General features: G+C 32.9%; 1 protein-coding gene across 1 annotated transcript in view; it reads right to left on the bottom strand.

Annotated features, from left to right (window-relative positions):
* Positions 1–13,623, bottom strand: part of Wat (worker-enriched antennal transcript) — a 33,640-nt gene extending 20,017 nt beyond the window's left edge. Inside the window, exon 1 of the mRNA XM_018537071.1 lies at positions 13,519–13,623. Coding sequence (XP_018392573.1) covers positions 13,519–13,566 — 48 coding nt within the window. The 5' untranslated portion in view covers positions 13,567–13,623. The remainder of the gene's footprint in view (positions 1–13,518) is intronic.
* Positions 13,624–15,401: the final 1,778 nt, after the last annotated feature.

Below are 15,401 nucleotides of genomic sequence, written 5' to 3' on the forward strand. Positions count from 1 at the left end.
CGATTTCGATTGCTTTCTAACAGTCAACGAAGCGAATTAAATTGGGCCGAAAGGAAAATCCTGATTAAATCGATCGAGGACGTGCCAATTACCGTGAAGCATTGTTGTAAAATTGTATAATCAATTACGAGAACGGTAATGATACTTATGAAAGTATAACAAGGCCATTAGTCATTAAACGGAATATAGTTGGAAGAAGCGATAAGAAAAAAGCAAAATCTGATGTTTATGCGAGATGTCGCCTGTGGAGGATGCTACGGCATTGAACGGTCCATTAATTTATTTAACGTCTAACGAGGCTGACAAACAAAGCTGCGATTAACATTCATGGCTTTGGTGCTTGAAATAGTTTTCAGGGTAATAAGCAATGGCTTTTTTTTTTATATTGCTAATTCTTTTCAATCGTAAATGCATGAATAACCTGACGCATCTAATGTAACGCGAACTAATGCAGAAAATCAGAGATATCATCTACACGATCTTACTTGTAGATTGATTGATCACGCTCGATTCTGTTTTATGATACAATACACGGAAGCAGAACGTCATCGCAGTTTAACATTGTTTAAAAAAAAAAGATTAATTGTTGGTAATTACTAGAAGAATTATCTGTTGCGTTACACGGGGTTCGTTATTAATACCAAAGTAATTTATACACTCGTATTATTTTACCATATTATTTATCCCGTTAAAATTTTTTTACATACATTGCATTAATAATCAAAAGCGTGATTTCAATTGCTATTAAATTATCGCTGACTCTATAATTAACTAGAAATAAATCATCATTACCTATCTACACGTTGTTAAAAATCGATTTAAGTTACTTACAATGATAGATACAAATTTATATTTTAATTTGAAAAGACTTTATCGTTATGTTTATAACTAATATAAACACGCCTTCATTAATCTTTAAATCAAGGGTACAAAACTACTCTGTATTCATCAAAAAAATATAACCTTGCTATCAAGACCAATTGATCGTCCCATAGATGATAAATATCTAACTTTGCCTTCCTTCCGATATTTTTACACAATTTTGTCGTGCCAAGCCCATTTGTGTTATCAGAAGTATGCATATAATATAAGCATAATTATATAAATTACAGTCACATTACCAATATAATTGCAAAAATGCAAACTGTGAGTCATCGAAACGATAACTTGAAATATTTCAAGGAGATAGATAACCGCGCTATTTGTGAAAATTTAATATAATCCTCAAGAGAATGCTGGGATGACCAAATTATTGACATTACAATCGTATAAAAATCTCCGAATTGACTGAATGATATCAAAAATCGGAAAAAAGTTAGGAATTTATTTAATATTTTTTCAATTTTAGTATAAAGTCCACTGCAGCATCTCTTAATTCTGCGTCTACTTTAATCCTGTATAAAAGAACTTTTTATTCCGTTTAGTCAGTTTGCAGATTCTTATATGACTGTAATATCAATAATTTGGTCACTCCAGTATCTCCTTTAAGGCATAACGAGCATAAGAGGATCCGTTCGAGGAGCAAGCCTAACGAGCTTGTGCATCGAAGGTAACGATTCGACCTCATGAAAGGTGCATTTGTAGCGCTAATTACCCGCCTTCAACGCGCAGCACCTTCTTATACAAACAACAAACTGGTGATTCGCGTCACGCGCGTTGAATGTCCATGAACTAATTTCGTTTTCGAACGGAAGGAATAAAGAATGCCCATTTCCGGCCGCGACGGCAACGAAAATATATATAAATTATCCGCGATTATCGCTCAACTTCTGAAAGTAGAGCAATTGTAAAGAATCACGGTTCCCCTTGAAATATAAGGTCGTTTATGAAAGTCTACTTGCCAAAATCAATATTTTATATCAAAAGGTCAACTAATTGCTCAAAATGATTATTTTGATTGCAACGTATCACGTTGGAGTATAGTAATATCGGTTTTACGATAATAATTAGTTTCCAGTTCAATAATTTTCTGTAAACAAATAATTTTAGAGACACAACATGGTCCTATACAATACAGATATTATACAATTTATAATTATATTATATTGTTAAAGTAGATGTTCTGTTTTAAGATGTGTGTTACGTCCTGCGAGGGTTAAATTTTGTTAAATTATTATCACTAATTGCAGTAAAGTCATATTTCATGAGATGTAATCGTATTTCTAGATTTCTTTCTTCCAGTTCCGGGTGAACGTTCCTATAAATCACTCTACAATTCCGTCGTATCAAGGACTACGAGTGCGTGTCCGGTTCACGGTCGATCGCAATTCAATCTAACAATAAGTATCGTCTTGAGATCTCGAGATTCACCTCAAATAATAACCAAATAATACAACAAAGTTCTCTCAAATAATAATACATATTCTAGAATTAATTATATTAAATTTAAAGCTGTTGGTAAAAATGTAGTGATTGTAGAAACACTATATTTTTATTAGTTGTAAATTATTTCATGTTATTAATTATAAATAGTCCATCAATATTATTTTTAGTGTGCTTATAATTTAAATATCAATTAACACGCGCTGAAATTGTGTAATCGCTAAATATATATATGTATATTTATAACCTATGACGCGTTTTAGAATTTTACACATGAAACTATGCTTGAAGTGAAGCAAGGCCGTTATTCCCGTCACTCGAATCCAATTTTCGCTTCGTTATGCGCACAAAACGAAGGCGAGAAAGCGTCTCAAGTTCCGGTAAGATCACGCGAAACTTATTGAAAAACGATTCCACACGTGCCGCTTGCAATCGAAGATCAATATCTCGGCATTTGAAGAATTAATGACTACGATCATTTAAATTGATCGAACAAGTGTCAGCTTTCTGCAGCTTGTAAGTACTGTAGAAAGGAGGAAGTATCATGCAGGCACAAATTATTCACGTACAAAGTGATTACACTTGGAATTATTTCGATTAACATTGCAAATTTCATGATTCTTAATAATTAACTTATTAATAATTATATGTGTCGCATTCAAAGCGAGACCTTTAGAAATATTAAACAAGGGCGAGTTACGTATCGTAGATTTAATTAATCTCAGTAATCTATGTATTACTCAGAAGAAATGACTTGGAGGACAAAACAGCTAGAAATGCAATATTTTTATTTCGATCGCGTGAATAAAAAACATGACAGAATTAACAATGATTCGATATAGATCAAAGGTCCTGCTTTTCCCATCAATGCTCGTGTTTACACAATCATTTGAAATATTCGATTGTTAGAGAACTGCTGCGACCGATCTGGAATCGAACCGAACGGTACCTGCAGTAAGAAACACGTAAACGAGGAACTGTGTGTCGTAACCACGTCTACGGCTTACAAGCAGACTGGCAAAATTAGGCCACTTCTCGTGTGCGTCGAGCGCTCTCATTTTCTGCTATTTTCTACGGTAATGCGGGTCTAAGCGGGTGTTACTAGACAACTTCCGATTAATCGCAATAAACCTCTCCAAGAAAACAGCTGTAATAACGCTCCTACAATTGCAATATTTCTGCCCCAATGTTACACAATACGATATTTCAATCACACTTTTCTGATTTCAAAATTACGCTTTAGATCATATTTAGTCGATAATGATAAACTTATCGGTTTCTTATTAATGCGTCTAAAATATTATATATATAGTTAAATTAAAATAACTTAATTTTTTTAAATTAAACTAGCACATTCCTTGCGCGCGCTACGAGCGCGATGGTCCATTATACTCTTTTTAAATATTATGAATTATGTTTCTTTGAAACTTGTTTTGAAATCAACTCCTCTAATTCCTACTAATACAAAATTTCCCTGAAATTTGAAAACCTTTACAATATTTAGTTTATTTTTTTATTCACCGTTTATGTCGAAAAATTCGACCCGCAGTGTGGCTGTGCTGACTTGCGTACAAGAGTAAAGTACATTAAAGCAATCAATTACCGGGATCATTTTGGTCTCAAAATGTTTCTAGAATTATTTGCTCTAAGAATATCCAGAATCCGATATTTTGCTCATCGTTTACGTCGAATAATTCGACCCACAGTGTGGCTGTGCTGGGTCGCGTACAAGAGTAAAGTACATTAAAGCAATCAATTGCCGGGATCATTTTGGTCTCAAAATGTTTCTAGAATTATTTGCTCTAAGAATATCCAGAATCCGATATTTTGCTCATCGTTTACGTCGAATAATTCGACCCACAGTGTGGCTGTGCTGACTTAAGACTAAAGTTGGCACAGCCACAAAGAAAAATAGCAGCAAATGAAAAATCAAGTACATATTTTTGAAAGGCTTTTTTTTGCTAATTTAAATTCTACTTCAAAAACACTAATCCTCCTTATATTCCATCCGCCAGATTAACGAAAACTGATTTTAGAAAACTGAATCGAAACGCCATTTTGAACTTTCAATTTTTAAATACGGATTCGTAACGAACGCCCCCTAAATCACCAATAAACCTAATTTCACCAAAATCGAACAATCTTTATGATTTCCGTTACTTTTCCGCGTCATATTGGATCAACTATTTCGAACTTTCAATTTTTGAGAACGGATTCGTAACAAACACTCTCTAAATCACCAATATATCTAATTTTACCAAAATCGAACAATCTTTAGGATTTACTTTGATTTTACGTCCGTCATAGTGGATCCACTATTTCGAATTTTCAATTTTTGAGTACAGATTCGAAATAATCGACCCCGAAAATCCCCGAATACGAAACTACATCAAAATCAGAGAATACCAGCAGCCTCAATGAAAAGAGGCTTCAAAAAAGGCGTGACACGTCAATTTTAAGATATGATTATTTTTTATTTTTTAATTAAAGTCAAATGATTTATGTATGTTGAAAATCAGTCAAGAGTTTTAATAATCTTCAAATTTGAAGCTAGAGAATATTTATCGTTAGAAATTAATTTATTGTGCTATGTTGCGATAAATAAAATAACGTTCACAAAAACTATAATTTGCAATTTTTTTTTTTTAAATTGAATAATGCAAAAAATTTTTTTAAAGTCTAAATAATTTTTATATCAAATATAAAAATGCCTGAGAAATATTAAAACAACGTTAAGTAATAATAATAATAATATAAATATTAAATCACACATAAAACACACAAGATAAAAGTACAAAGAAAAAAGGCAATATTAAAAAAAAATAATAAAGAAAAATATATTGTGCTGAATAGTAAACCTTAATTTTCACCTAATTGTTTCTAACGTGGCGCCGCTATTATTCAACTCCTTATCGCACGCGCAGAATTTATTGAAATCTCCACAGGAAAAGCAGTTCTGGCAACGACGTTACGCTCGAATAGAGACGTCTACTTGTCAATAGATTCTTAACATTCCATTAGCTGACATAACTAACACGTTTGTCAACAATTATGACATTTACATATGTATGTGCGTGTACCGCGTAATAAGCCAAAAAAGCAGTCTTGATAGTAGATTAGAAAATTGACGAGAATCGAAATATTATCGTTTCAGTGAGTTTAAGAAAATCAAAAAAATAATTTTTATCGTTTTTTTTGTCATAAAATTTTTCTATTATAAAGTTATAATATATGCACTTACAGTTATATAACGCAAAAGGGAATTATAGTACTCGAGTTAAACTGACTGAGATTCTGTTCTTTCATATGCTGTACGCACGTATTTCGATTGAAACAGTTCGATTGGGTAAGTTGATTTGTGCCAAACGAGATTCACTGAAATTTGCGTAAGAACAAAATTCCTTTAGATCACTAACGATTTGACCGGATGATTGCAGCAACCATATATTGACAGCTCATGTCACGTATTAAATATTGATAATTATAGATTATGGTGCCACTGAATTGCATGCGACAGTTTAATGCAAATAAGATAAAAAATCAGGATTTTTACGTACAGGAATTGAACTTACCGAGAGATATAAAAAATCCAGAAATGAAAATAACGTTCTGTTCAAAGATAAGGTAGAATTCTCGTTTAATTATCTTTTACATGATAATATCTTCTATTTTTCTATAATGATCTACATTTAGTGAAATAAATTTCGAACCTCTAAATTTGCAACATTTTGATAAAACCGTTTCTTCCTATCTGAATTTAATAAAATAAATATATAACTATATGATTTGTATATAATACAATATATCTTTACAGGTTTTGTTAGCATCGCTTGATGGTTATTCTTTACCATCATACGGTAGATTGAGAAGTTTTACCAATACAGCGCCGCTATCACTTTTCTATCTAGCACCTTACAAGTTTCTTCGTCGATGGCGACACTTTAAAACTCATCGCAGTAGGTAATTTAATTTTTATTCTTTATTTTCGCTATATAGTTATATATTTAAAAAGTTTTTATTTTTTTCACAATAATCCATATATGTTTCTATTGAAAACAGTTTTTACAAATTTAACTATTTTAATTTAATAAATATAATTTAATCATAAAGATTTTACCAGAATTAAAAAAAACCATTAAAATTGGAAATTAAAATACAATATCCAAAGACAATGTTAATTTATCAACTGTAGAATGTAATTTTTTCACTAGAAACTATTTATTTCTTACATTCGTACATTACTGAAATATATCTGAAGATGACGAAATGTCGATTAGAAACAATCTTTCACTATACGTCATTTATCTCTAGGAAATAATCCCTCGTTTACCTGCAGCATCATCGCGCACTAGGTAATTATTATAATATGACGTTTTCAATGACTCACAAAATCGCGCGACAGTTTCTGGTATACAGGATCGCAAAACGAATTTACCTTGCGGTAATCATCACCGCCACTTCCGGTGTTTCATATCAATGACGCGCCCAAAAGTCATTACTGAATTCTCTGAGGCGTAAATTTTTGCAGACATATTTATTGGATAAAGACTACTGCAAGTAGAGGCTCTTCTTAATACAAAAAAATATTAATAATTCTGTTAATACTATTGTTAATACTATATATATTATATATATTCTGTTAATAATAATGCAATGAAAGTTGACGTTTAACTTTTAGTAATAAACTATTATAATAAAATTTTTTTTTTTTAAATCGGACATTGCCTCACAATTGACTATGCAATGAGCGTTATAAAATGTCTTGCGGTTTCTTACAGAATCATGACAGATGTTGAAGAAAATCTCGACAACCTGCATCGCTTATTTCCATCGATTTACGTTACATAATTAAAAACTTGCGTACAATTAATTGTCGATCTCACTACCTATATATTGAGATAATATAATCTGTACATAATAATGCGTTTTATGCCATTACATTCATCAAGCACCTTCCTGTCTTTCAGAGATAAAATTAATTGCCGCTCATAGCGGAATTTTGCGATCTCACGACATCATTTTACATACAAAAGAATTAGTCGCATTTTAAAAGAAAGAAAGTGTAACTCGGTCAATGTCGTGCAAAGATTTTATTCTTGAAAATGTTTTACGTATTTTAATAATAAACTGTATCATAACGGAATTATTAATTTCAATTTGAATAATATTAAATATTATCGCGATTAACTGATTAGCTCCCTGAGTTTAAGATTATATCTGATAACGTGAGTCGATTTTTCGTCGTCATAAATACGCCTGGCTTTACTTTCGTCGCACTTTGCATTGACTGACACTGAAGTTAAGCTTCCTTGTCACAATTAATGGTAATTTGACCAGCAGACATATCACACATACAAATTCTGTGTCTTATGCTGATCTTGACCTCCATAAGGCCGTCTAATTGCCTGTTTTACTTATATATTTTACTTAATAACCGGAATTGCCCATTTTGTTATCTAATCGGATTACATTTCTATATACATAAAGAATTCATTTTTATATTATTCAGAGATAAATATATTATTTAACTATAATATATATGTTTCTTTTATATATATATATTTGTATAATTTAATTCAATATATTATATGTTTTAATATCTTACATATTTTAATTTACTTTACATCAATCTTTATTATTAGAATAACTTAACGCTTTGTACTCTCACACAACCATAATTATAGCTTACTACCTTGAATTTATTATATACAAGTATATATCTACTCGATAAAACTGTTTCGAACATTAACTCCTTACAGAAAAAGTTGATCAATGTTTGCTACTGTTTAATATTAATGTATTGTGTAAGAAGATTTCTTCAAACATTCAAGCACAAAAAATGATTTATAAATTCCTTCTATGACACATGTACTTCAGGAAAAGATTCTTGAGAAACATGTATTTATATAGAATAAATATAGCACGTGCTAGGCAAAGTTGCTGCGTTACTAACGAATATGCGGAAATTAAATTAATGTAGGAAAACATGTATATAACGAGATTTATGCCAGAGACTATTGTGTATTGCGGCCAGCATTAAAAGCTGTAACGTCAAATGAATTTATGAGAAGCGTTGCATTAAAATTCACGAAGAAGATCGCAATAAAGAACATTACGAATCTGCCCTATGCAAATTTCTACGATCCTACGATGTTGCGCAATCGACGTGTCTCTCTCTCTCTCTCGTCAAATAAAGCTTTTTTTTTTACCTTTTATACGTGGTTCGCCGCATCAAATCACACGACACACATATCGCGGTACGTGTGTGGAAAAAAGAAGGCTGGCTCTTACTCAATCGACGTGATTCAGAGAATACGCAGGGTCGTGAGTACGACGAGCGACAAGCAACACAACTCCGTTAATGACTACGTAATATCGCGAGGAAACCGTCTTAATCGCTGACTAAACAGCGGCGCACGAAAAGTTTCGTGCCTGATTGAGAAGGCGATTGCGCGCATATTTCACCGAATTAGAACGGAAAAATGCAAGAAGAGACATGATAGCTTCAGCAATCACGTTTCTACGCTATTTACGGACGGTGAGATTTTTTTAATTACGAGCTTCTTCTTTCGATTAAGAAAACACCGAGAGCAATTTTAAATCCATGCTTACCGTCGTGTGATTCGTAATTATACGGACAATTACACGGAGTTACAGATTGCCCCTGATGCCACTCGCACGCGGAATTAAAAGTGCAAGTGAGATCAAAACCGAGAGGCTCGCAATCCGCCGCAACCGCAGTAACGCCAAGGGATATCGTACTCCTCTTCATTTGTATTCTAAATGGGACGAGATAAAAATGGCACGCTCATAAAATCGCTCCTTTTTACGATCTCGCTTTAACTGCAGTTAAGCGCGCGAACGCTTTGTCGGCAGAGCGTTTAGTACAACGCGTGCGGCGTGCGTTCGCGATTATCCGCGCCTCGTTTCGCCGATTTATTTAAGTAACGTAAGGCACATTTTATGTAATACACTATTTGCATTACGTATTTCCGCTTTATTTCCTTGGACAGATCACCTTGAAGACCGACCGGCAATCAGGCCAGTTTCTTGCTGTTGTTTGCGATCGAGTTCATGAAATCAATTTTACCGCATCACGGAGATTTGTTTCTCCGCTTGGCTTGCTCGTTAACTCGGTTCGTTAACTTAGACGAGATCTGTCTCTTCGTCAGAAATCAGATTTGAATTCTGATTACTAACTTTATGTACCATGTAATACAAAAAAATATTCAAAATAATACAAAAATATTTTTTAATCGGAATGTACATACATATATATAAACTTTATTACAATAAAATAAGTAATAAAATAAACATACAAAAACATAAATAAGATTCTATAAATATTATATAAATAAAACTCTATTGTAAAATCTGCATGCAAATAGATTGTTTAAGAATGAGTAGCGTTATCTTTTTGCATTTTCCCAACGAGATACGCGATCTTTCAAAGTCCATGTAAAAGATTTCATCGACCGTTCGAATAATTCTTGCATCCGCGCACGCATTGTCGCGTTCTGCTTTGCATAATTCTTAACAGCGTAATACCGGTTACTCATCTCGACACTTTCCCACGCGTTTCCTCGACTCTAAGTCCAGAGATAAATAATTATCGGTACTCATTACGATCGCATTGTTATCGCGTGATAATACACGCATAGAAAATTCATAGTTCAGAAAAGTACACGTCTTATTAATTTCAAGGCTTCGAAGAAGGAAACGATAGGAAAATCTATAATACATTGCGAAAAAATAATGAAAAATTTTTCCTATATTCTTTTATTTTTATCTTTATATATTATATATATTACTTTAGTTAAATTATTATATCTATTAACGAATATGATAAAATATGATGATACTGTTAAATGTCTTATTTTAAACATGCTTTGTTTTTGTACACATTTAGTAAAATAATCAATTTTTATAAATCGTGCGCGAATTCTTAAAAATTAAGAAAAACCCCTTATAAAGTTATATTTAATAAACATGTAACAAAGTTTGCAAAAAATAATATAGAAACATTGTATTTAAAATTAAACATGTATGTTTTTTTGATAATGATAGATAAACTTTTTAAAGTTTAACTTTTCATAGTTTCTAATAACTTGCATATATTTCTTATAAGTCACAATCCAAATATCTTTTCGAATCTTTTGAAAGTGGATTGAATAAATAACAGATGTGTATGATGTTAAAATAGAAAAGTGATACAATAACTCTCAGAATGAGTGACGTCAAATAGTGACAATGAAATAGAAAACATCGTGTCTACCATCAAAGACGTTACTCGCTCCGAGGGAAGGAAATCACAGAATTGGCTATATAACTGTATATTTATGAATAACAATGATCGAAAATATCGGCAACGACAATGCACTTCCGGCAATTTTGAATTCCTTGCGGCTTGTGCCACTTATAAACTAGCGTTGGAGTACGACGAATTGCGCAAGTATCAACGTACCACGTCATCTCGCTTTTTCTGCCCATGCAATGATATTCTTCTACAACATGAACAAAGTCGATTAAGGCCCGCCCGAAAACGATAAAAAGTCACGAGAAACACGCAGTACAAACGTACGATAAACACATTCGTGTATATGCGTACTTGAAACTAAAAATGCGGTCGGTACGTGAGACCAGTGCACGTATTATCTGCCAATGAGATTAGCATTGTCCAAGTCTAGGCACGCAGGGAACTTCTAAGAGATACCTGTACGAGCATGACACCAATGGCATTGGGGTCGTAACTCTAGAGTATACATGTTGATTTAATTTTATGAAGCAAGCAAAATTTTTTATGTGTTTCCACGTTGGTATAATCATTATAAAGTAGCCAAAAGAACAAATCATATGACATCATCGTGTATTATATTTAAATGATATTATTATTTATTGTATTAAATATATTATTTTAAGAACGGCGTTAACCAAAGTTAACTAAAATTTGAATTTTCTAATGTAAATTTTTAATAAAATTTTTTTCTCTAACGTTTACTACCTTTAAATCAAAAGCTTTCTTTAAAGGAAAAAATCTCGAAATTGTTTGCCGATACAATTAGCATCGTAAACTATAATAACAGTACTTTGAAATAATTATCTACAATTTTAAAAATAATATAGTCATACTTGAGCAAATGGTAGCTGTAAACGACAAATCGTTAAAGATGCAAATCTTTTTCTTTTTTCCAGCTCGCAGTATGACGCAAAGCAAAAACAACGTGAATTACGAACAACGTTCAATATAGTAAAACTTAAGATAAAATAATATGAGCCATATTTTCCTATATTATACAATATCCACGATGTAAGAGCGGATTATGTAAACGAGAGTATATCGGGCTGTGGATACGTGCGAGCGGCATCATACGGTACGGAATATGCAGAATATATACGTATGCACGTAAGAACTTCGCCATAACGACTCCAAGGTCTCATAAAACGGCCTAGACCATTCGCACAGCTACGTACATTCCAGATCGTCGTGGGACTATCCTCTCAGCCTGCTTGGGCGCGGTTGTTTACGCTGCTTTACCGCGAGCTACCATCGTATTAATCGCAATCATACGTTACACAGATAACCCTGCGCGGTCGCCGGGGCTGTCAAAGAGAGTGCCGATCATGAAAGCTAAGTGGAACATGTAGTTCAAGATCAGCTACCGCGCGAACACGCTTCGCGAGAACACGCTCGTGTACGATATATAGGTACGCGGACCGATTCATATCTATGCGTCAAGTTTACGAGTTGTAACACTCGTAACGCGAGCACGTTATTATTACACTTACACATATGCTATCCGCAATTTGCATGCTTTTCTCCTTTTTTTTTTATTATATATATAGCTGTGACATCCGGAACGGAGCGGATTGCAAGAAGGTTCAAATTTTTTTTGCAGTATTGCTCATCGTATTCGAGTTTTTCTCAATAATTATTAAAAACCGTCAAAATAATTAATTATTTTGACGGTTCAATAAAATTATTTTTAAATTATCTGTATTTGTGTACCTAAATTTTTTACTATTTTAACAAAATTGTTTCTTCTGCGTAAACTCCTTGTTAAAGAAGTACATCGAATTCACAATTTACCGAACGTTTTTTTTTTTTTTTTTACATAATTTATTCACTCGGATTTTAAACAATGGCGCCACAATTCCCAAGAGAAAGAAAGGTCGATTGGAATCGGGAAACGACACGTGTCGTGCTGTCTCGATGAGATCGAGCGTAATTACGCGAGACATGAGTCATCTCATAATGCTGGAAATTATATAGGAATCGTTTTTAAGTCGGTGCTTCGCAAAACCTATTCATCGATGTTTCATCCGACACGCCTTTCGGCGATTCATCTACGAATCGTATGCGCAGACACATCGCACTCATGATTTCTGCAACTTTTATGTCTGTTCAGGTATACATAGGTGCTATATTTGCCCATGCATACAAAGTATGTTGCAATTATCGCGTAAGACTTCAACAGCATATTTTAGAAATTAGAGTCGAAGATCCTTGTACAATAAATATGGAAGTCGCAATTACCTTCGAGTGATTAAAGTTGGCGAATAATATCGCGTAGAGTATGTTTAAAGTTTAAAGTTGCGATCATTATGCTGGCAAGCGAGCGCGACAAACGCGAATGAGCAACGTGTTTCAATGAGCGGCGACACCGGCACCGGTCGCAATTATCGAAGCGAGTTGTTTATAAAAGATTACAATCCATCATATATAATACATTTCCTACACAACAATCTGTTGTTCATTTATTAATCATATATTTATTCTTAATTTAGTTAGTAAAAGTTATAAAGATAAATTAATTTATATTAGTGTGTGTGTGTGTGAGTGATTTTAATTTTTTAATTGGTGTACACATAATAGGTTCAAAAAAGCGAATAGGCTTCAAATTAATAAAATTTAAATATGTAAAACAAAACACCTCAAAAGTATTAATTTCAAATTATTACTCTGAATTACAAGATTCTCTTGAAAGTCATCAATATTATTTCAAAAGTAGATAACAGAAGATAATGATTAATTACTTGTTTTAAAAGTATTAAATTGTTTTTAATATTCAAACTAGTATAGTATTTTTCAATATTACTTTGATCAGTATATTAAATTCGATTAGGGTATGAGGGTCGGAAATAACTAAACCTAACCTCTCATTTATAAAAGTCATTCTCTATCTATATAATTTTCACCTCATGATTGATTCCTGATGTTCTCCTGGGCCTCTCTCTTACCCTCATCGTCCTTCTTCATCCCTCGTCACTCACTCGCGAAAACGTAACCGATTGTGATCAACCAAAATACAACGATAATTTGCACGATATCGTTAATCATTCGCGGCGCACTTCACTATAAAAACAAACCGCGAAAAAAAAGATACGATCGCGCACAAGTAGCTGTATTCACTCGATACCCGCGGCATCTCGCAAACTAACGCGATAAATAAACCTTGAATGATAAAAAGTTTTCGCGTCGCCGATGTAGGTACACGAACATCGAATTATACGTTATGCAGTCGACAGATATTTAAATATAAAATCAGAACTCTACTCGCTAATTAAAGTGCGTCGCGACACTCAGTGTCGAGCTGCGCACATCAGTGATGTGTTCCATTAATAACCCCAAAATTTCGAAAACCGTGTCGCGTAATTTCAACCTACGCGCGATACGTTTCGAGTAACGAAATCGGGTTAATTAAATCGAAAATGTGCAATATCAGTAATTTAGTACTTATATGCGTGCAATATGTTTCGAGGGCATAAATCTTGCGAAGAGTGCACGTTATTGATAAACCACAGCTTTCCGCACTGTTGCAACTGTATTTTGTGTTCTCGATTCAAAATTGGTAAGTAAATTTTAAATGTACAAAATATATAAAATAGAGGGAAAAAGAAATTTAAACGTATGACATTAGTGTTTACTGAGCTTATTTAATCGATGTGTATATATATATATATATAGGTATATATATAAAGCGATGGCTACCGGACATTATCTACCCATAAATCTCACCTCACGAATGAAGATTGACAAAATTGCTATTCGACACAATTTCGTTAATTCTATTGGACAAATAAATAAAGAACGCCACGCACGAATCAATATACGTCGCTATATGAAATATTAAACGTTTAAACTCCCTAAAGACATAAAATATACATTGAGAAAAAGTTTACCATATTTTAATTATTATTTTTTCGAATATTTGTAAGTAAACATTTACTAAATGTTAACACATATTTATTTCCTATTCTTCTTATTGTTATTTTTATATGTATACTTATTTGATACAAGAATTTTTAATTTGACTTAGCTATATTATTTTTCTTTATTACGCATAAATATTTATTTATTAAATGTTTACTTACAAGTATTGAAACAAATATTTATTGAGCTATAGTAAACTTTTTTCAGCGTAGACTGCGTCACTCTATATGTAAAATTGATCGATGAAAATTAAGATGTAAAAACAGCCAGTCTTTATCCTTTTCTATACATTATGTAGTAATGATGAGGCATACATTTTTTATTGTCTTAGTAATAAAGTAACGTCTTCACGTCTGTTATCTATAAAAATGCATCGACGCGATTTCTTTTCTCATCGGTATGACTTAAATGGGTATCGCAGATGCAAGTATTTAAGATTAAATCGTAATTTCCGCTTACTCATCATTACCGTGAATTAAGCTATCAAATTCTTAATGGGTCGTTTATTTAAATCTTATTGTCAAGAAAAAATATATTATAATACTTTAAGCAATTTCTACGCCTTGCCGCTTCGGCACTCTTTTCTATTTGCAGTTTTGAAAATAAATCTTTAATGTTTACAGAGTTGCAAAGAGCAAACGTGCGCTCTAATAGACAATGGGTCTCATTGAGAGGAGTCGGCGAATGACTCTTGTCAACGTGAGAGCCTCCAGTTGTCGCAATCGATGGCCGATTGGCCCTCAACCCATCATCCTGTCTGTCGTCATTACTTGGCGAGCCTATTTCTGTTTATCCTTAATTCATCATTTATCCTTAAATTCCTACTTCTCTTCAATCTAATCAACACACTTTTCGTGAAATTTCCTAT

This window comes from Cyphomyrmex costatus, unplaced genomic scaffold (assembly GCF_001594065.2).
Source record: "Cyphomyrmex costatus isolate MS0001 unplaced genomic scaffold, Ccosl1.0 scaffold164, whole genome shotgun sequence".
Lineage (NCBI taxonomy): Eukaryota > Metazoa > Arthropoda > Insecta > Hymenoptera > Formicidae > Cyphomyrmex > Cyphomyrmex costatus.